General features: G+C 40.3%; 1 protein-coding gene and 1 non-coding gene across 2 annotated transcripts in view; one reads left to right on the forward strand and one right to left on the reverse strand.

Moving 5' to 3' along the window:
- Window positions 1–22798, reverse strand: part of MRPS27 (mitochondrial ribosomal protein S27) — an 89271-nt gene that overhangs the window by 12313 nt on the left and 54160 nt on the right. The window contains exons 5-7 of the mRNA XM_036279553.1: window positions 8339–8453; window positions 4131–4209; window positions 165–280 (exon numbers count right to left, since the gene is read on the reverse strand). Coding sequence (XP_036135446.1) covers window positions 165–280; window positions 4131–4209; window positions 8339–8453 — 310 coding nt within the window. The remainder of the gene's footprint in view (window positions 1–164; window positions 281–4130; window positions 4210–8338; window positions 8454–22798) is intronic.
- Window positions 2871–2976, forward strand: LOC118642985. Its single transcript, XR_004961891.1, has one exon. It is a non-coding gene; the product is annotated as a U6 spliceosomal RNA (small nuclear RNA).

Consider the following 22798-nt stretch of genomic DNA (forward strand, 5'->3'; position numbering starts at 1 on the left):
ACAGAGTGAACGCTCATTCCTCCTTGCACTTGGCCGCAGAGCTGCACATCAGAGCTTCTCCGGGTTCTGAGAGCCGGGGTTCCTCTGGCCACCTCCTCCCTACCGAGCAGCCACTGCTTGCTTTTTCTAAGGCTCTCGGGACTGCTTTAGGGTAGACCACTTACGGTGAAGTCCGTCTTCTTCGCCAGGCAGTGGTATATGACATAGAGGGAGAGAAGTTGGGTGGAACGTACTTCAAAGGCTTCTTGCATCATGATCTCAAAAACCACAGATAAAGCATCTGGCAAGAAGATCAAAGTAGAAACAAGAGCAAATTAGCTGCAGGTAACATCACCAAATCTGTATTTAACTATAACTATAGTTTTATAAAAAGTGGGGCGTGATAGAAAAATAGGCAGAATTAAGAAGTAAAAAATGTAGCTCTGTTCCTAGTTCTTTCTAAACCTTAGCTTTTATTGTAATACTAGTAGGTACTAAACCAGGTGCTACTGCACCACTGTCCTCAAGGACATTGAATAAACCACTTAATTTTTCCTACTATCATCTTCATAATGATAAAATACCATTTGTCGCATCTATTTCAAAAGAGGGTCAGACAGTTAAACAACATAATACCTATGAAAATACCTCATAAACTGAGAAGCAAGTTTAAGGCAGCACATCTGCTAGCTGGAAGAACTAAGGCATACCGAAAAGAGGCAAATCTATTTTCTAGGTCACCCTGACAAGCAGAGTGGGGCTGGGCTGACTGCTCCATTCCATGTTCTGCTACCTTCTCCTTGTTAGGGAAAGGAGGACAGAGGCTAGAGGCAACCCTAACTCCCAAGTATTATTTCAAAGACAAAAAAACTGATGACTATAAAAAGGGCAATCGAGCTCAGTTTAAGACTTGAATGAAGGAACAGGAAAATGCTCCTTCATAAACGATAAGCACTTGAGTGTAATATACAACATATTTGTTTCCACATGGACACTTGTCAGAGGAGATCAGACCTTGAGCAATTTTATTTCCCCTCAATATTCCACAGAAGCCAATAAAATCAAGTTCAAACAATTTCCTTTTCTTAATATTTGTTGTTAAATTAGAAAATGTTAATATTAGTTTAAAATGTGGTGCCTGCATATAACAGACACAAATATTTTTGACTAACTGATTGAGTTGCTGTGTTAACCAATTTTTGCATGCACTCGTAATTATGAGAGTTTGGACTGATTTGCAGCTGTTCTAGCCAGCTGGTTTTGTACGTGTTGTCAAGATTTGAAATGAGGCTACAGGCAAGGATTTCTATATTCTTTTCACAAACGGGGAAACTGAGACAGACAGGCAGACCAGGATCTAGTCAATAGCAAAATAATGACCTGGAAGAGAATAAAAAAAAAGAAAAACAAACAACACACACACACACACACACACACACCCCCGCCCCAAATAAACCAATATTTTAAAAGAACAAAATTAAAGCTAAAACTCCAGTTTTTAAAAAAACTACACATGAAAAAGAAATCAAATTTACTTTATCTTTCATTATTTATATTCTGTATTTTCATCAGCTTGGGAAGTAAAATTAGATTGGTCTGTATAATTAATTTATTTTTCCTCCATAATCATTTATGTACTCTGATATTTCCTATGCTAACAACAATAAAAAATATATTATTTTCTAATTTTTCCCATAAATGATAACTTGTATAAAAACTTTATTTTGATACAAAAATTTATAAAAAAATTATAAAAAAAATTCCTGCCCTGGCCGGTTTGGCTCAGTGGTTAGAGCGTCGGCCTGCGGTCTAGAGAGACCCGGGTTCGGTTCCCGCTAAGGGCACGTACCTAGGTTGCAGTTTGTCCCTGGCCCTGGTTGGTCTTGCAGGTGGCAACCACTCGATGTGTCCCTTTCACATCGATGTTTCTCTCTCTCTCCCTCTCTCTCCCTCCCACTCTATCTGAACAAAAAATGGAAAAATGTCCTCGGGTGAGGATAAAAAAAAAAATTCCTAATATTAATTACTTACTTTGCCTTTAGGAAAAAAAAAACTCCTTTGATCCTTCCAACATATGTTTTATTTTATTTATTTACTTAAATGTTTTTACTGATTTTTTAGAGAGAAAGAAAAGGAGAGGGAGAGAGAGATAGAAGCATCAACGAGAGAAAGAAGCACTGACATTGATTGGCTGCCTTCTTCACGCCCCCCACTGGGGATCGCGCCCACAACCTGGGCATGTGCCTGGCCAGGAATCAAACCAGGGACCTCTTGGTGCACAGGTCAAAGTTCAACCACTGAGCCACACTGGCCAGGCTTATTTATTTATTTTTAATTGAGTTTATTGGGGTGACACTGGTTAACAAACCATACAGGTTTCAAGTGTATAACTCAACAAAACATCATCTGCACACTGCATCGTATGCCCATTGCTTCCAACATGCCCTTTAAAGAGAAAGTGAGGGGAGAAAACTGCTACCACACAATTTTCCAATGATACAGTAATATGGATTCTTAAATTTGATGTTCAGAGAATAGATTATGAAAATTAGACTATGTGAAAGCAAATTATTTTTCAGTTGATTCAGAAAATGCATATTTTAAACTGAGTAAGAAATGGACAACAAGGGATAATTAACATTTCAAAACAAAGGAGCAAATATCCTTCGGCAGTCAGCAACTGCAAGCCTACGAGAGAGAAGTTAAGCAGAGATCCAAGCGAAAGGAGAAGGGTGCCCACACTAAGAGCAGAAATGGTTAATCCCCAGCCTAATCATTGAGTACTTTTGCTATGGAAAAGGCCGGGGGTGCTGGCATGCAGGGCTGAGGGGATAAAACCCAAAGACTGGATTGCAGATGTCATAAGTGCACAAGTGACCACCAGTGCTGTAGTGCTACAGCAGCACATACACTACTACAACTGGAGCGATACAGAGAAAATTGGCATGGCCTCTGTGCAAGCATCACACACAAATTCATGAAATGTTCCATGTTTTTAACTCAATGAAATGGAGGTCAGCAATACACCAGATGCAGAGTTCAAAACAATGGGTATAAGGATGCTAAAGGAACTTAGAGGAAGAATGGATGAACTCATTCTTTGACAAAGAGATAGTAAGCATAAAAAAAGGACATAGAAACCATAAAAAAAACCAGTCAGAAATGAAGAATAAAATATCTGAAATGAGTAATGCATTAGAAGGAATCAACATCAGCAGGCTAGATGAAGCAGACAATCAAATCAGCAATTTGGAAGACAAGGCAGCAGAAAACACCCAATCACTGCCTAAGTGACCATCCGTCCACATTCATGTTTCTGAGGTAGTAACTCTGTCTTAACACAGGTGTGGTTCTCTCGTGGCTCCTCAGTACCAACCAAGCCTGGATGAAATGGTGGCAGGGGAAAGCCAGTGTGTGTCCTTGTCCTTACACAATGGCCAGGCCTCCTCTTTCCCACTGCACTGTTTGCACAGCTGCAAGCACAAGTGTGCTCGACTACAATTCTGTCCACTGGAGACTGGCAGGGTCCCATCCGACCACTGTAGTCTGTTGCAATCGCGATCTTTCCTTGGCCTCCATTACTGTGGCTGAGGTTAAGAGCCATGTTAAATTAACTTCACGGAATCAGAGAATTTGGGGGTAAAGAGATCCAGAGATGACCGATCCACTTATTTACAGATAAATAAAATCCCAGGGAGGGGAAATGACTTTCCTTCCTAGTGACTATGCTGCTCTTTCTAGGAAAAGTCAACTGATTTGATAGTTTTATATTTTACATAATACAACAACTGTGATTTAAATAAAACAAAGTTAGCAAATGGTGCCAAAAACTAGGGGGTAATCTAGTAATAGCATTACTATAATCTTAACTAGCCCTGGAAACTCAGGCAGGGATTTTTGCCTAACTAAATTCACTGTCCTTTGCCCAAAGAGACATGAACAAATAAACTTGAGAAACTCAGAGCAAAAACACCTGCACACAATTTTCCTCTCTGGCCAAGTGGTATGATCAACTATAAATCTGTCTCTGAGTAAAAGAGTGATGTAAAGAGATGTCATTAAGAAAGAAAATAAAAGGGGAAAGGGATTACATGTACTTCTCTTTGGGAGCTGAAGCCCCATTATAAATGAACCTGGGCTTGGTTTCTTACCTTTGTAATTTTCTTTCTTTATGAAATAATCCAGCAGTAAATTGAATGTAAAGTTATCTGGAAAAATTCCATACTGAACCTGTAATGAAAATGAAAATAAAAGAAAAATACCACTTTAATTTGATTTATAATATATGCTTATGTATTATTCAGGAGGAAACGTGCCACCATTAGTTTAAAAATATTTGACTATCATTTTATAGCATCTGTGACAGAGAAGTGGAAGCTGTGACTCATGAGGTTTGGTAACTGGAACTGCCGGTCAGGGTGAGCAAGTTGTGGGTGATTGGTGTGAGACAATGGATATGTGAAAAACAAAACTCAATTCTAACACCTCACCATAGCTAATGCCCCCCCCAAACAAACACAAAAGCATCTACCCTCTTTCCCCCCATACTCTACTGGTTCAGAGATTCTTTTTATAAGGTATGAATATCAATGCAAAGATGGGCCCCCATAAGAAAGTACACATCATCACCTTATGCAGCATTTTCTGGTCCTTAGACTGTCTTTTCTCCCAACTTAATTGAGATATAATTGGCAATAACACTGTGTAAATTTAAGGTGCGCAATATGATTTAATACACACTATACTGAGAAATGATTACCACAATAAAGTTAGTTAACACATCCATCAGCACACATTATACAGTACACTATAGTTAACTACAGTTACCATGTTGTACATCAGATCTGCAGAACTTATCCATCTTATAGTTGAAGGTTTGTATTTTTTGACCAATATCTCCTCGTTTCCCACAACACCCAGGCCCTGGCATCCACCATTCTACACTTCATTTCTATGACTTTAGTTTTTTTAGATTCCACATATAAGTCACATTATAGGGCATTTGTCTTTCTCTGATTGACTTACTTCACTTAGCATTATGCCCTTAACTTTCGTCTATGTTCTCACAAATGGGAGGATCTCCTTTTTTATAGCTTAATAATATTCCACTGTGTATACAGACTACATTTTAAAAAATCCATTTATTCACCAACAGATACTTAGGCTGTTTCCATGTCTTGGCTATTGTGAATAATGCAGCAATGAACACGGGGGGTGTATATTACTCTTTAAGATAGTGATTTCATTTCCTTCATATGTATACCCAGGAGTGGGGTTGTTGAATCATATCGTAGTTTTGTTTTAATTTCTTAAGAAATTTCCATACTATTTCCCATAGTGACTGCACTAATTTACATTCCCACCAAAAACGGACAAGGGTTCCCTTTTCTCCACTTCGTTGCCAGCATCTGTTATCTCTTTGTTGTCTCTGACTGCTTTTTTGTTGGTGGTGTTGCTGTTTCTGTTAATCCTCACCCGAGGGTATTTTTTTTTTAAATTTTTTTTCTTTATTGATTTTAGAGAGAGAGAGGAAGGGAGAGAGAGAGAGAGATAGAAACATCGATGAGAGAGAACATCGACTGGCCACCTGCATGCCCCACACTGGGAATCAGGCCCACAACCTGGGCATGTGCCCTGACCGGAAATTGAACCGGCGGCCCCTTGGTACATGGGTTGATGCTCAACCACTGAGTCACACCGGCCGGGCACGAGGGTATTTTTTTCATTGATTTTTAGAGAGTGTGGAAGGGAGGCAGGGAGAGGGAGAGGGAAAGGGAGAGGGGGAGGGAGAGAGAGAGTGAGAGGGAGAGAGAGAGAGAGACATTGATGTGAGAGAGACACATCGATTGGTTGCTTCCCGCATACGCTCCAACTGGGATTGGGGATTGAACCTGCAAGCCAGGCACATGCCCTTGACCAGGAATTGAACATGTGACTCTTCGGTGCATGGGCCAAAGCTCTAACCACTGAGCGGTACTGGCCAGAGCTTTGCCTGGTTTTTAAAGACCCAAGAAATATGCCAATGAAATTCCTACTCAAGCTCCTTGAATGTTCTGTTCACAAGCAGTTGAATATATGAGATTCCAGATTTCTCCAAATGTGGACTGTTCAGCATCTGCATCAGAATTTTCCAGGAATGCTTTTAATGTGCAGATTTGTAAGCCTTAGACTTACAGAATCAGAATCTCTGGGAATGGGACATAGGACCCTGAAGTTTTAGTGAGCTTCTCATATAATTTCCATGCAGTCAAGTTTGACTACTGATGATCTAAACTGTGTTATATTTTTGTTTGTTTTACTCCCTCCCTCCCCACCCCAAACACCAGAAATGCCTGAGGAATTTTTTCAAACTATACCTATCCTCTTGGAACATTCTGATGTTCCTAACCCCCCAACTATGAATCACTGCTGAATATCACTCTTGGCTGCATGAGATGCCTCAGGCGTGCTGAAATAAAAAAAAAACTGTTTAGAAGTCACTGTTTGAAAGGTTGGAGCTCACGGGCAGCATCTATATTTCTCAAAACAGTCAGTCACCTAAATCATCATTAATTTGTAGGGGCATGGTAAAAACAAAATATTTTAGAACAATACCTCATTAAAGCTAGAAGGAGCCTTAGAAAGCAACTGGTCATTGATTCTCAGCTCTAGCAAGACAAATCAGAATGAACACGGGAGCCTTAAAAAGATACCAATGAGGGATGAGTAGGCAAAACATAGAGGACTTTAAATGTAGTAAAACTACTCTATAAGGTGCTCTAAGAGTAAGATACATGTCATTATACATTTGTTCAAACCCATACAATGTACAGAACCAAGAATGATCCTTAAACTATGGACTGAGGGATTATGATGTGTCAGTGCGGGTTCATCACTTGTAACAAATGTACCACTCTGGTGAGGGATGTTGATAATGGGGGAGGCTGTGCATGTGTGGGGACTGGGAGCAGATGAGAAATCTCTGTATCTTTTGCTCAATCTTTTGCTGTGAACCTAAAATTGCTTGAAAAAAAATTAAGTCTATTAAAAAATACTAATGCCTGGGCTCCAGAAAGAGATCCCGGGGGTACAGAAAAGCATCTACACATTTTAAAAGCTTCTTGTGTAAATCTAATGGGTAGCCAGGGTTGGAAATCACTGATCTAGCTCAACTCCCTTCAAGGTGACAAAACTAAGACGTAGAAGGATAAATTATTTGCCTGAAGTTACAGTGGAATTGATGGGATTACAGCCCAGGTGTTCTTCCTAACAAAGAGCAGGAACGGCAGATTTTCTGCCTTTCGAGATCCTTCTTGCTTTGTTTTCAGGAGAATCTTCTTTTAGTATAACTTGTGTCATTAAACTAGGAACTGAAGAGAGCAGAATTTAATCTGTTCCTTCCCCTGGGGCCTAATATTCATCAGTGAACCTGCTTATCTGCCTTATTAACTCATAAGCGTACGGAGGGCAAGAACGGATATTATTCACTGTTGTAGACAATGCCATTCCCAAAGCAATGCCTCACACAAACTGTCTGCAAGGTCTATTAAGTTGACTGAGCCCAAGTCATGAGAGAAAAAACTCCCAAGACCAAAACTGGTTTTTCCTTTTGAGTTTTAACATACAAGGTCCAACGATACTATAGAAATAATATATTTTCATAGAAATATTGTTAAAATCTTTTTAGTGTCGTAGCTTGAGACTCACAATAAAAACATTCTAAACTTTTGCTTATTTTGCATTTTATTGCTTGAGGGCAGGGGTCAAGGAATTTAGAAGACATGCTTTGAGTAACCTAGGCATAAGTCTTTTTAAAATGTGTAAGATAGCCTGAATACTAGGGTCTTGACTTTCCCCCTAAACTTTACTAAAGAGAACCAGGCAAGAAATCCAAGGCTTAGCAATCAAGAATGAAATGAGCACCTGAGCAGAGTTCTCATGAATGGACCACCTTTGCTTCTACCTTTCCATTTCTGAGTCATGTTGGGAAAGCAGCAGCTACAGGAATTTTTATTTTTAATGTGGTGATTAATTTATATCTAGCTCTTGGAACTGAGAGGTCCCGGTTCGACTTCCGATCAGGGCATATGCCCAGGTTTTGGCTTGATTCCCAGTAGGGGGCGTGCAGGAGGCAGCTGATCGATGCTTCTCTCTCACATCGATGTTTTTATCTCTCTCTCCCTTCCTCTCTCTCTAAAAAATGAATAAAAATGTATTAAAAACAAACAAAAAATTTATATCCAGCTCCATTCTAAAAAGGATATCTGAGGGTAAGTAATTTTAAAAAGTTATTTCTTATACTATTTTTGCTGAAATAGGTTCAAACACTGTATCACTGAAGCACAGAAGAACAAGCTGGGAAGGCCAGGAAGGCACTCACCTTATTTACAAGGGTATATAAGGCTTTGTCTTGTGCACCATATTTGAGACACTGCCTAATCCAGGTGTGGATAGTCCAGTCTCTTAGGTACCAGCAGTTGGGGCTGTGTCGGAATCTAAACAAAGCATAAGAAGAGAGAAAAACGGGTGTTAACTCTTACATGTCAATGTCAAAATACATCTTCCATCCACAGGTGCTTCTATTAGGAATTTACAGATGTGCAGTCAATATAACCAAAGTCGTAAAAGTCAACGGTCTACAAAAACTTGAGGATAAAACTCATTAACTATAAGGTCTGAAATGGAAAAGAGAAGACAAAATAATAAAAAATAACAAACAAAAATGTTGTAAAAACTGTAGTCCTTATTTAATACCCTCTAAATCAACATCTTGTTTTAATATGAAATTTATGAACATGATTCGGGAAAGATAGTAAACATGGTGTTATGTGAATGCATAGTTCATTAGAAGAGAGATGTGAAGCTGAAGCTGACACCTTAGAAGTTTACAATCAAATGGAAAAAGAGAAATAGAATAGCATAGCAACTCGGGAGGGGACTTAGCTTTGTGTCATACTGATATTTCTTGTGGCACTTAGGAGAGATGGGGACACTAGTCACTTAACCAAAATAAAACAAAACAAAGAAGAAATAACAAAAATTAAGCAAAATTTCACGTTCAGGTCCTCCAGGTCTCCAGGACCCACCACCCCACTGCCTTTTTCACAGCTCTATTCTAGCTCTTCCGTCTTTCTCCCTGCTTCCTCCTGCTCCGCAAGGGTTTGAAAAGGTAGTCCATGCTAAGCTGTATATGTTAACAGTGTTGCCACAAGGAAAGGAATCCCAAATACTACTCTTACCTTGAGTTTGCACACATTGGTAACATTTTGGGTTTGAGCCTTCTTCTTGTTCCTGGGGGCCCAGGCCACAAGACCAAGTGAGAGCAGAGACAATACAAGGGGCTTTGCAGTCCTAATTTTGTGTGTTTTGACTGGGATGGATCCTCAAATATGACATCATATCAGCTAAAGTCCCCACTTTTTCTTCAACCTGATGGAAACAGGTCAATCTCTGGGCCCTACAAAAATTGAACTGTTTTCTTAAATACAAAAAGGGAAGACAAAAACTTGGAGCTCAAGGATTTTGTGCCGGATTTGAGTTGGGGCTACAGGCTTATACTAGAGTTTTTCAGAGGCTGCTTATTCAATCTGCCACCTGCTATTTCTAGCCATCTGCTAGTGGGATAGTTCCCTGCTGAATAGGTCTTCTGCCAAAGTAAAAGCTGAGAAAAAGAAGTAGTTTTTAATTTAGGCTATTTATTAGTGCTCTGGCAAAAATAAGATCTGAAGATGTTCTATGGATTTAGTCATCTAACCCTCTCCAGTCTTTTGAATGTCTTAGACTTGCCTAGAAAATGTCTCTCTCACTCTATCTTTCTCTATGGAAGTAACTCATTTGAAAGCATAAAGATAGAAATTGGTCAAATTATGTTCAGGTTGAGAGTGATCTGGCCAAAGAAAGGCATCAATCATATAGGTGCCCAAGAGACTAGATCTAATGAAATCCTCTCCACAGAAGTAAAACAAAATATGTCTTTTATTATTTCATGTTTTCCCTCACATTTTGAAATCAATCGTTGAGCTCCTCTCCTTGTAACTCTGAAAAATCTGAAGTGTAATGGCCAGTTAAAAGTTAATTTTATCTTTTAAAGAAAAAAAGCCATGACATACCAGGTGTATTGCTTAAGTGATGGAGATGCTTCCTTGTTAGCTTCTAACCTCCCTGGGCAAGTCGGGGTAGGGACCAACTTGCTCAACACTCGCTCCTCAGTGCCGGACCCCATTCATGGCCCATGGCTTTAATCAACAAAGGAGCTTTAATTAACCCAAGAATTAAAGGCTTTAATGTGCTGACCATTTTGTTAACATCTGTGGTCTGTTTGAAGAATTGTAAATTCCTTGTTTGGGGCATTTATAATCTCATTCCAAAGCAAAGGATACAAAATTGAACAATTCCCCAAGGGGGAACACTAAGTGCTAGTTGACAAGAGGTATTTCTGGTAGTAATGAGTGTTAGGCTTAGTACACTTTCCCTTTTGAAAACAAAAAAAAAACAAGATCAAGAACGTGTTTCTTCCTTTACCCAGGATTATTTTAAACCTAATTCTCATTTACAATCTAATCTTCACTCTAGGATATCTCCAATGACCACTAAAGTTAGGACCTTCCTTTTTGATGGACTTTAAAGTAAGAACACCATGACTACATCCACCCAAACACCCTTTTCTCTGCTTCATGATCAGCAGACCATTTTTAGGCTTTGAGCAAGGATAACAAAGACTGATAGGACCTAACCATAAAAGCTTCAAAGCTTAAATCAAAATCTGTTTAAAGCCATTTGCTACCTTTGTAAGGCTAACTTCAACACACAGAAATGAAAAGTCTTTTTTCTCACACTTTATTTCTGAGAATCCTAAAAAGGGAAAGTTACTCAAGACTTCCCACATCCAATATAATCCATCTCTGCACTGCAGCCCTTTAAAAGACTGATTTGTCAACAGATTAAAGGGGTCTTTAATAGTCTCTTCTGTCCCTCCTGGTACAGGCTGCTTGGTATGATCTCTCCTGTCTGAACCCAATAATCCATTTATACAACCACACCTAGATCATTCTCAACTAAGTGACAACATTAAATCAACTGAGGAAGAGGAGGGAAACACTTCCACATATATTATGAAATACAGTGATACCTCGGTTCTCGAACGCCTCGGTTTTCGACCAAATCGGTATTCGACCAGGAGATTCGAGAAACTTTTGTCTCGGAATCCGAACAAATATTTGGAACTCGAACTTCCGAGATGAGCCGAGTTGAGCCGAATGGCGTTCATTCGGCCCAGCGCGCCTTGCTTGCGTCATCAGTGTGAGTGCAGAGAGAGAGTCACGCTTTCATTGCTTCGGTTCTCGAACAATTCGGTTCTCGACCGTCCTCCTGGAACGAATTATGTTTGAGAACCGAGGTATCACTGTATACTGCCCAAAGTGCAATTCCTGCATTTCCCAGCCGAGCAGCAAATAAACTCCTTTCCAAGCCTCTATCAGTGTTAAAAAAGAAATTACACACAACTTTTGGGAGTAGTTATCTAGAAAATAATCAACTAAAAGTATTGAGATAGCCGGTGTGGCTCAGTGGCTGAGCATCAACCCATGCACCAAGAGGTCGCCGGTTCAATTCTTGGTCAGGGCACATGCCCAGGTTGTGGGCCCGATCTCCAGTGGGGGGCATGAAGGAGGCAGCCAATTGATATTCTCTCTAATCAATCTTTCTATCTCTCCCTCTCCCTTCTTCTCTCTCTAAAATCAATACAGAAAAAAAATTGAGATATTAAGGGTCCAACTTTGGGTGATGAGTTTGGAAAGAACTCCTCTGTAAATGGTTTTTGAAACAGTTCAGACAGATAAACTTGGGCCCTTTTTGGAACTGCCAGGGGCAATATGACAGGCAGGTAAGTCTCTGGAATGGGCACTTGCCTTGAATGAGTCTGCAGACTGCTGGACCAGGCTTCTCCCTTTCAGCCATGAGAAAGCAGAGAGACAAGAACACAACTAATGCATTGATTTTCCAATTTGCTTGCAAACAGACTGGCCTTTGTTCTCGCCTGCATGACCACTGGCCTGGCAGATTACATGTAGCCACTGCAGGAGTCCCCTGTGTGCCCCATGTCATCAGCTGTTTGCTCACCTCGACAGAAGCGTTATTATTGTCCAGGCCAGCAAGCTGCCAAGCTAGGCAAACTCTGTGAGTGTGGAAAAGATAAACAAACGTAACCCAAATAACCCCAACTGTCTGTGCTCCTGAAGGCAAAAGACATTCTGAACTTCCAGCCTATAAAATGTAAGTAAACTTACAACAATTTTAAAGATGAGTATTTTTTGGAGGAAGGAGCGTCACAAAAAGGAGAGAAAGAAGAAGTATACTCTCAAGTTCTAATTCTAGTTTTAAAAGCTGGTGACCCAGGGCTGAAGGGATCTCTGTCCACGGTGCTAAGCCGGGTTGCCAGGTGAAGAAGCTGTGTAGGAGGCCAAATCATGGCCAATAAAATGGCAGGAGCTGAGGCGCTGCCTCTCCTCAAAAATCAGACTATATGCAGGACTCTTCAGGGCATTTGCCTGCACTGTTGCTCAATCAAGACTGATGTTACCAGGAGGGAAGGAGAATAGAATCACAGGCTGCAAAACTGACAAGGGGGCAAACGTCTTTGAGGCCTTAGAGATATCTTGGAAGGGAAGAGTGGTTACATAAAAGATTACACAGAAGGTAGTAAAAAGTCACATGGGATTTCCTGTTTGTGACCAATTTCATAAAAAAAAAAAAAATGAAGTGGGATACAGCCTTTCTTCCATGGGATTCAAACCAAGGTTCCTGTTGAAGGCAAAGGCAGCAATGCTCATCGGCTCTGTGTCACAGATGGAAGTGCTCTTGGCTGAGTGGGGCTGAGGCGCAGGCGCCAGAGCCTGGAGCTCATCTGCTCCACTATTTAGTGGCAGCACTGGCTCTTCCATATGAACAAACAAGCTTTCGCACGTTTATCAGATCATGAGAGCCACCACCCTGAAACATGCACATGCAGCCTTCCCTCCTCCCTAGTAGCTGAACTCTGTCTCCTGTGGCAATAGGCTTTACCGATGGAGACCTCTGTCCCTGAGCTGGGCAGACATGGAGATGGGTGAATCGGTCAAGGGGGCAAGGGAGAATGCCAAGAAGACAGTACAGCTGGCTCCAAAGACTGTAATGTGGACTAGGAATTTTTTTTTTTTTTTTAATCCTCACCCGAGGACATTTTTCCATTTTTTGTTCAGGTGGAGTGAGGAAGAGAGAGAGAGAGAGAGAGAGAGAGAAACATCGACGTGAAAGGAACACATCGAGTGGCTGCCACCCGCACGACTGACCAGAGCCGGGGACAAACTGCAACCGAGGTACGCGCCCTTAGTGGGAACCGAACCCGGGTCTTTCCAGACCGCAGGCCGACGCTCTAACCACTGGGCCAAACCGGCCAGGGCTGGACTAGGAATTTTATCAATGAAGCAAAGTGTGTATAGCAGTTAGTAAAAGGTCTCAGTGCACTGTTGAACAAGAACCAAGGAGGACGTCATGTGATTATTGAAACCAGAATCGGATTCAATCACTGCCACCCACTTTCTCATTCTAAAAGGATAGTTAACTTTAGTTTGCATCCTGCTGGAAATTCTGCTTTCATCAGTTGTTAGTTGCCCTCACCTACCACAAATAAAATCCAATTTTGATGAGATAATTTTCTAATGACTATTATATTATTGTCAGGTGTTTAAAAAAGGGGGCAGCCTGGCTGGTGTGGCTCAGTGGTTGAGCGTCGACCCATGCACCAAGAGGTTGCCGGTTAGATTCCAGGTCAGGGCACATGCCCAGGTTGTGGGTCAAATCCCCAGTGAGGAACATGTGAGAGAGGGCCAATTGATGTTCTCTCCCACTGCTGTTTCCATCTCTCTCTCCCTCTTCCTTCTTTAAATCAATAAAGAAATTTTTTTTTAAAAATTAAAATAAAATAAAAAAGGGGGCAGAGTCTAATATAGGAACTGATAATAAAGACATCAGTTGATTAAAATTGTTTTCCTGTTTGAGATCCTAGATTCTTACTCTCACAGGGAAACAGCTAATTGTAAATTTCAGCGAACATCTCCTGAGTGTGTACTAAGTGAAGCGGCAGGAGCAAGGATCCCTCTAAAACATCCTCCTCGAATGGACAACCAGTCTGGGCTTAAGCATTTCCAACGAATTCATTGTCTTCCTCATGAAGCAGATAAAAACATCTTTTTTAAAAAAATTGTTTTTTTCTGTATTGATTTTGGAGAGAGAGGGAGGGAGAGGGAGAAAGATAGAAACATTGATGAGACAGAACATCGAGTGGCCGCCTCCTGCATGCCCCCCACTGAGGATCAGGCCCACAACCTGGGCATGTGTCCTGACCGGGAATCGAACCAGTGACCTCTTGGTGCATGGGTTGATGCTCAACCAGTGAGCCACACTGGCTGGACCATCTTTTTTTTTTAAGTTCTAATCTCTTCTTTTTTTTTAAGACAGGTTTACAGACATATAATGTACAAACAGTAAAATTTATACTTTCATTGTATAGGTCAATGAGTTGTGACAAATGTGAACAGTCAACCAAGATATAAAAACAGTTCTGCTATCCCTAAAAACTCCTTATTGCCTCCTTTGTAGTTGACCCTTCCAGGACTTGTTGGGCAATTTAAGCAAATTTTATATAAATAACCTCCTTGGGTCTCTTTCTAACCCCACAGTTATTAATTCTGTAAGAGGAAAAGCAAATAAAGTAATAAAACTACAATTTTTATGTTTATAATTTATGTTCTGCCAATTTCCAGAAAGAAATTGAAAAAATAAAAACCCAGTTTACAAGAGTTTTCTGAGTCCTACGTACAATCATTAGACTTTCTGGTGTCCCTGTCTGCCTTTCTGAAAAAGGGTAAGAACTAAGGGAATTTTTGTTAGAGAATAACACAGGCACAGAACTTTGTGAATGTGAAGTGCTAAATAAATGCAGCATAATCACACTTTTTTTTTAAGTGAAGATGAATATGAGGGGCTTCTTAGATATCAAAGTCAAAGTCTAATTTGTCAGACTCAGGGCTTAAAAATGAAGTCATTAATGTTTTATCTAGAAATACTAATAAGAAATATAAGAAAGTACTCTAGGAGAAATACTCTATTTTCTCTTTCTTTTTAAGATATGTTTTAATTAGGAGATTCCAAAATGGTGGCAGAATGAATGGAAGCTACACAGACCGTCTCCCAGGACCAAACTGGAATTACAACTAAAATAAAGACAAATCGACGGGAAAAAGCAACAGAGAAGTAGCTTGGAGGACCATATAACCAGGGACACTGACTCGATCCTGGTAGGATTGCGGAAGCACAAGAGGGGGGCTGGGAGCCCACAGAGAGCAGTGGCCTTAGCTGTGAGCAGCGCCCTTGGGTTAAATTCCCAAGCGGCTACACAGTGCAGAGCCGGGACAGATGCTAAAATAGCCACAGCCACTCACCTTGGGCTCTGGCAGAGGGAGGGTGAACTGGACTGGAACTGTGTGGGGACACTTGGGATTTGGACGGGGCTCAGAGCTTTTGCTGAGTTGCAGCCACGCAGGACGGAGGCCATATTGCTCCTTTCCAGGGCTCTGGGGAGAGGCAACGACCCTTCCCTCGGAGATTCAACCCCACCCAGGTGGGCCATTGAAATGCAAACTGAGGCTCACTAACAACCAGCATCTACCCCACCCTCGGGAAATCCCCTTATGCTGAGCACCTGAGTGAGTTTTTCATTCAACTGAGAACCCAAGGCTCTTCAAGTAACCACTACTGATAGCTTCTAGGCAAAAAGCTAGAGGATAACTGTACCATTCCTGGGCTAGCAACTCTAACCAGGAAAGTAAGACCCGACAGTGGTGTTTAACGTGGGTCCTCCCTCGCTCATCCAAACCCAGGAGAGGGAGCCATAAACAGCAGAACACCAACACCCACAAAAAAATTTGGCAGGCTCCAAAGGCCACTGTGATAGGCAAAATGGTGAAACAAAGAAACAAAAGCCAAATGAGAGAACAAGAGACCTCTACCAAAGATGAGATAAATGTGGAGCAGTTAAGCAAGTTAACAGAGCTAGAATTCAGAGCCATGATCTTGAGGAAGCTCAACAGCATGAGTAAGGACATAGAAATGTTGAAAATCAACCAACTGGAAATTAAAAACCACCAAGAAGAAATCAAGAATGATATATCAGAAATAAAGAACACATTGGAAGGTCTAAACAACAGAGTAGAGGAAGTTCAGGACCAGATCAGTGAATTAGAAGACAGGGTAGAAAAAAATCAACCAATCAGAAAACCAAAGGACAAACAATTAAAAAATAGGAAGACAGCTTAAGAGAACTGTGGGACAATTGGAAATGCAATAATATTCGCATCATCGGAGTCCCCAAAGAAGAAGAAAACGAGCAAGGGTTAGAGAATATATTCAAAGAAATAGTGACAGAAAACTTCCCTAATTTGGTGAAGGAAGAGGCATTCAAGTTCAAGAAGCACAGAGAGCCCCAATTAAGAAGAACCCAAACAGACCCACACCAAGACATAGTAATTAAACTGCCAAAAATTAAAGACAAAGAGAATCCTAAAAGCAGCAAGAGATAAGCAACGGGTTACCTACAAAGGAACCCCCATAAGGCTCTCAGCTGACTTCTCAACAGAAACACTAAAAGCCAGAAGGGAATGGCATGAAGTAATCAAGGTCATGAAAAACAAGGATCTGAATCCAAGACTACTCTACCCAGCAAGGCTGTCATTCAAAATAGAAAGTCAAATAAAGAGCTTTCCAGACAATAAAAGGCTAAGGGAATACAATAGCACCAAACCGGCACTGCAAGAAATGTTAAAAGGACTGCTCTAATTAGTAGAAGAAACAGGAAGAAAAATATAACCAAAGTAAACAAAAATGGCAATAAATAAGTACATATCAATAATCACCTTAAATGTAAATGGACTGAATGCTCCGATAAAAAGACACAGAGTAGCTGATTGGATAAGAAAGCATGACTCATCTATATGTTGTTTATAAGAGACCCACCTCACAACAAAAGACTCACACAGGTTGAAAGTGAAGGGATAGAAAAAAATATTCCAAGCAAATGGAAAGCAAAAAAAAAGCTGCGGTAGCAATATTCATATCTGATAAAATAGATTTCAAAATGAAAGCCATAACTAGAGACAAAGAAGGCCACTACATAATATTGAAAAGATCTATCCAACAGGAAGATAAAACTTTCATAAACATATATGCATCCAAAAAGGAGCACCAAAATATATTAAAAATCTTCTGGAGGACTTCAAAGGAGAAATCGACAGCAATACAATCATAGCAGGGGACTTCAACTCCACGCTGACATCACTGGATAGATCCTCTAGACAAAAAATTAGCAAGGAAGCAGAGACTCTAAATGAAGCACTAGACCAAATGGATTTAATAGGTATCTACAGAGAATTACACCCCAAAACTACAGAATTCACATTCTTCTCAAATGCACATGGGACATTCTCAAAGACAGACCACATGACAGGACACAAACTAAATCTCTACAAGTTCGAGAAGACTGAAATCATATCAAGCATCTTCTCAGATCACAATAGCATGAAACTAGAAATCAACTGCAACAAAAACATGCAAAGACATTTGAACACATGGAGGCTAAATAGCATGTTATTAACAATGAATGGGTCACCGAGGAGATCAAGGAAGAAATTAAAAACTTCCTGGAAACCAATGAAAATGAACACACAACAACACAAAATCTATGGGATGCAGCGAAAGCAGTTCTGAGAGGGAAGTTCATAGCACTACAGGCCTACCTCAAGAAACAAGAAAAATCTCTAATAGACTATCTAACCTCACAACTTACAGAACTAGAAAGCAAACAAAAAGAAAACCCCAGAGCAAGTAGAAGAAAGGAAATAGTAAAGATCAGAGCAGAAATAAATGACATAGAGACCAAAAAAAAAAACAACAAAAAAAAAAAACAAAAAACAAAAACAAAAACAAAAAAAAAAACAACAACAACAATTCAAAGGATCAATGAAACAAAGAGCTGGTTTTTCAAAAAGATAAACAAGATTGATGGATCCTTAGCTAGACTCACCAAGAAAGAAAGAGAGAGAACCCAAATACACAAAATCAGAAATGAAAGAGGAGAAGTAACAACTGAGACCACAGAAATACAAAAGATCATTAACAACTACTATGAACAATTATATGGCAACAAATTCGACAATATAAGTGAAATGGACAAATTTCTAGAACACATAGTCTCCCAAAACTGGACCAGGAAGAGATAGAAAACTCGAACAGACCAATAACAACCAAGGAAATTGAAGAGGTAATCAAGACTCTCCCAGCAAATAAAAGCCCAGGCCCAGATGGCTTTATGGGGGATTTTTACTGAACATTCAAAAAAGAACTAACGACCCATTCTCCTCAAACTATTTCAAAATATTCAAGAAGAAGGAAGACTTCCAAACTCGTTTTATGAAGCCAGCATAATTCTAATGCCAAAACCAGAAAAAGACACTACAGAGAAAGAAAACTACAGGCCAATATCCCTGATGAACATAGACGCCAAAATCCTGAACAAAATACTAGCAACTCGGATGCAGAAATACATCAAAGAAATTATTCACCATGACCAAGTGGGATCCATCCTAGGGATGCAAGGCTGGTACAATATTCGCAAATCAATAAATGTGATAAACCACATAAATAAAATGAAGAATAAAAACCACATGATCATATCAATAGATGCTGAAAAAAAAATAGATTTTTGACAAAATCCAGCATCCATTTCTGATAAAAACGCTCAGTAATGTGGGAATAGAGGGATCATATCTCAACATAATAAAGGCCATATATGAAAGACCTACAGCCAACATCATACTCAATGGCAGAAACAAAAAGCATTTCCCTTAAGAACAGGAACAAGACAGGGATGCCCACTTTTGCCACTCTTATTTAACATAGTACTGGAAGTCTTAGCCACAGCAATCAAACAGGAAGAAAAAATAAAAGGGATCCAAATTGGAAAGGAGGAAGTGAAACTGTCATTATTCGCAGATGACATGATACTATATGTAGAAAACCCCAAAGACTCCATCAAAAATTTACTAAACTTAATAAATAAATTTGGCAAAGTAGCAGGATACAAAATTAATGTGAAGAAATTGACGGCATTCTTATACATCAATGATGAACTCATAGAAAGAGAAACTGAAAAAACAATCCCATTTACCATCGTGGCAAAAAAATTAAGATACCTAGTAATAAACTTAACCAAAGAAGTAAAGAACCTATTTGCAGAAAACTACAGGGCATTGAAAAAAGAAATAGAGGAAGATATAAAAAAGTGGAAGCACATACCTTGTTCATGGATTGGAAGAATTAACATCATTAAAATGTCCATATTAACCAAAGCAATCTATAGATTCAATGCGATCCCCATCAAAATACCAATGACATATTTCACAGAACTAGAACAAATACTTCAAAAGTTCATATGGAGCCCTGGCCAGTTTGGCTCAGCGGTTAGAGCGTCGGCCTGCGGTCCAGAGAGACCCGGGTTCGGTTCCCGCTAAGGGCACGTACTTCGGTTGCAGTTTGTCCCCGGCCCTGGTTGGTCGTGCGGGTGGCAGCCACTCGATGTGTCCCTTCACGTCGATGTTTCTCACTCTCTCTCCCTTCCTCTCTCTCCCTTCCTCTCTCTCTCTCCCACTCTATCTGTACAAAAAATGGAAAAATATCCTCAGGTGAGGATAAAAAAAAAAAAAAAAAAAAAAAAGTTCATATGGAACCAAAAAAGACCCTGAATAGCCACAGCAATCTTGAAATAGAAGGACCAAGTAGGTGGGATCACAATACCAGATACAAGGTTATACTACAAAGCCACTGTAATCGAAACAGCCTGGTCCTGGCGCAAAAATAGAACAGAGAACCCAGAAATGAACCCAAGACATTATGCTCAATTAATATTTGACAAAGGAGGCAAGAGCATACAATGGAGTAAAGACAGCCTCTTTAATAAATGGTGTTGGAAAAACTGGACAGCTACATGCAAAAAAATGAAACTAGACCATCAACTTACACCATACACAAAAATAAACTCAAAATGGATAAAAGACTTAAATGTGATCCATGAGTCCATAAAAATTCTAGAAGAAAATGTAGGCAACAAAATTTCGGACATCATACGCAGCAGAATTTTCACGGATATATCACCTAAGGCAACAGAAACAAAGGAAAAAATACATGGGATTACATCAAACTAAAATGCTTCTGCACAGCAAAAGAAACAACCATCCAAATGGAAAGGCAACCCACTGTATGGAAGAACATCACTGCCAATGATATATCAGATAAGGGGTTAATTTCCAAAATATATAGAGTGCTCATACAACTCAACAAAAGGAAGACAAAGAACCCAATTACAAAATGGTCAGAGGAACTAAATAGACACCTCTCCAAACAGGACATACAAATGGCCAACAGACATATGAAGAAATGCTCAACGTCACTAATCATTAGAGAGAGGCAAATTAAAACAACGAGGCAACGGTGTGGAGAAAAGGGGACTCTAGTACACTGCTGGTGGGAATGCAGACTGGTGTATCCACTATGGAAAACACTATGGTGTTACCTCACAAAATTAAAAATGGAATTGCCATTTGATGCAGTGATCCCACTTCTAGGAATATACCCTAAGAAGCCTGGAACACCAATCAGAAAGAATATATGTACCCCCATGTTCATAGCAGCACTATTGACAATAGCTAAGATCTGGAAACAGCCCAAGTATCCATCAGTAGATGAATGGATAAAAAAGCTGTGGTACATATACACAATGGAGTACTATGCAGCTGTAAGAAAGAAAGATCTCTTATCATTTGAGATGACATGGAGGGACCTGGAAAGTATTATCCTAAGTGAAATAAGCCAAGCAGAAAAAGACAAATACCACACGATCTCACTTGTTTGTGGAATATAATGAACATAACAGTCTGAGGAATAGGGTAGACCCAGAGACATGGAAGTAGGGTACAGACTGAGACTGACAACCCTCAGAAGAAGGGGTGGTGGGGGGAGGGAAGAGATAAATCACAAAACTTATATGTTTGTACGCATAACCAATGGACATGGACAACAAAGGCAGGGAAGGGGTTGGGGGGATGGGGAGGAGGGTGTCAGTGGGGTAAAAAGGAGAAACATCTGTTACAAAAATAAAATTAAAAATAAAATAAAAAGAAGAAAAAAATTAAAAAAAGATGTTTTAACTGAATTTAGAGAGAGTGGAAGAGAGGGGGAGGAAGGCAGGGGGGGAGGGAGGGAGGCAGAGGAAGAGGTAGGGAGAGAAACATTGACTTGCTGCCTCCCACTGGGGATTTGGCCCACAACCTGGGCATGTGCCCTGACCGGGGATCGAATTGGCAACCTTACGGTGCATGGGATGATGCTCAACCAACTGAGCCACAATGGCCAGTGCATACTCTATTTTCTGTGTCTTCTCATGAAACAGAAAGCAAGCAATGACAAGGAGGACAGTATGTCCCCAAATTATCTTTCTCTTCTCTCTGATCTGGCTATTGTTTTGCCAGATCTTTCTCAATCTAGATGTATTTCTTACTCACGAAATAAGTATGTGCCAGGCACAATGATCCCTATTCTATCCCTGTTGGTCTACCCAATTTTTCCTCTAACTCCAATCTTAAAGATGACATCTCCCCCTTCCCGATACAGAAAGAAAAAAGATGCCTACAGACTAACTATCCTCTGTTGCTGCTCTTTCTTTCACAGGATAGAAAAGAGAGTAGCCAATCAGAATGAAGCCAACTGTTCTCTGTCCAAGCCTGGGACGCTATTTTTACCAGCTTCTAAAAGGTGATAAATGTGGATTCAGGGGAGAATAATTTGTGGGAAGAATGAAAAAAAAAAGTATTTATGGTGATTGCTGAGGTGCCCTCCTTGTGATGGTACAAAAGCAGAAAATGGTGTCTCTGTGGCCAACAACTGACCTCTCCGTAGAACTGCATCCACAGGCACATGGTGGGGTCCCTCCAGCCACTTCATTATTTTTTATTTTATTTTATTTTTAAAAAATATTTTTCTTTATTGATTTTAGAGAGAGAAGAAGGGAGAGAGATAGAAACACCGATGAGAGAGAACATTGACTGGCCACCTCCTGCATGCCCCCCACTGGGGACTGGGCCCACAATCTGGAATCGAACCGGAGACCCCTCTTGGTGCATGGGTTGATGCTCAACCAGTGAGACACACCGGCTGGGCCCCTCCAGCCACTTTAAAGCTTCACACACAGATTAGCTTCATGCCTGAGGGACATACTTTCAAGGGCAAGGTAAGGCTTTTAAAGGGAGAGGAGCCTTTAGCTAGGAACAGCAGGAAGTTGAGAAAAATTGGATCTTGGAACCAGTCCTGTTTATAAAAGAACATAAAGTCATAGGAACTGCTTGGTTTGGGCAGAGATAAGGGAAATATTTCTGGTTTTGAGTAGGAAATCTATGCCCAATGAACAAACCAGTTCTAACAAGACACAAACATTTCCTGGTGTCTTCTAAAGATTTAGCCAGGAACTTCAGAGAATATGACTGCAAAGTCACGAGTAACACAGTGACTAAGACAGGAAAATCACAGATATTAATTAATTTCTGGCAGGCTGTGCATCTGAATAGTTCCGAGGAAAAGAAAGGTCAGGGAGAAAAAAGGAGAAAAACAAAGGAAAAGAAATCAGAATTTCTCGCATATTCTAGGCTTAGTGAAGTTGTTAGGATTAAATCTGCCAAAAAAGAACAGAGCAGGCAGATGCCTG

The sequence above is a fragment of the Molossus molossus genome, unplaced genomic scaffold (genome assembly GCF_014108415.1).
Source record: "Molossus molossus isolate mMolMol1 unplaced genomic scaffold, mMolMol1.p scaffold_m16_p_3, whole genome shotgun sequence".
NCBI lineage: Eukaryota > Metazoa > Chordata > Mammalia > Chiroptera > Molossidae > Molossus > Molossus molossus.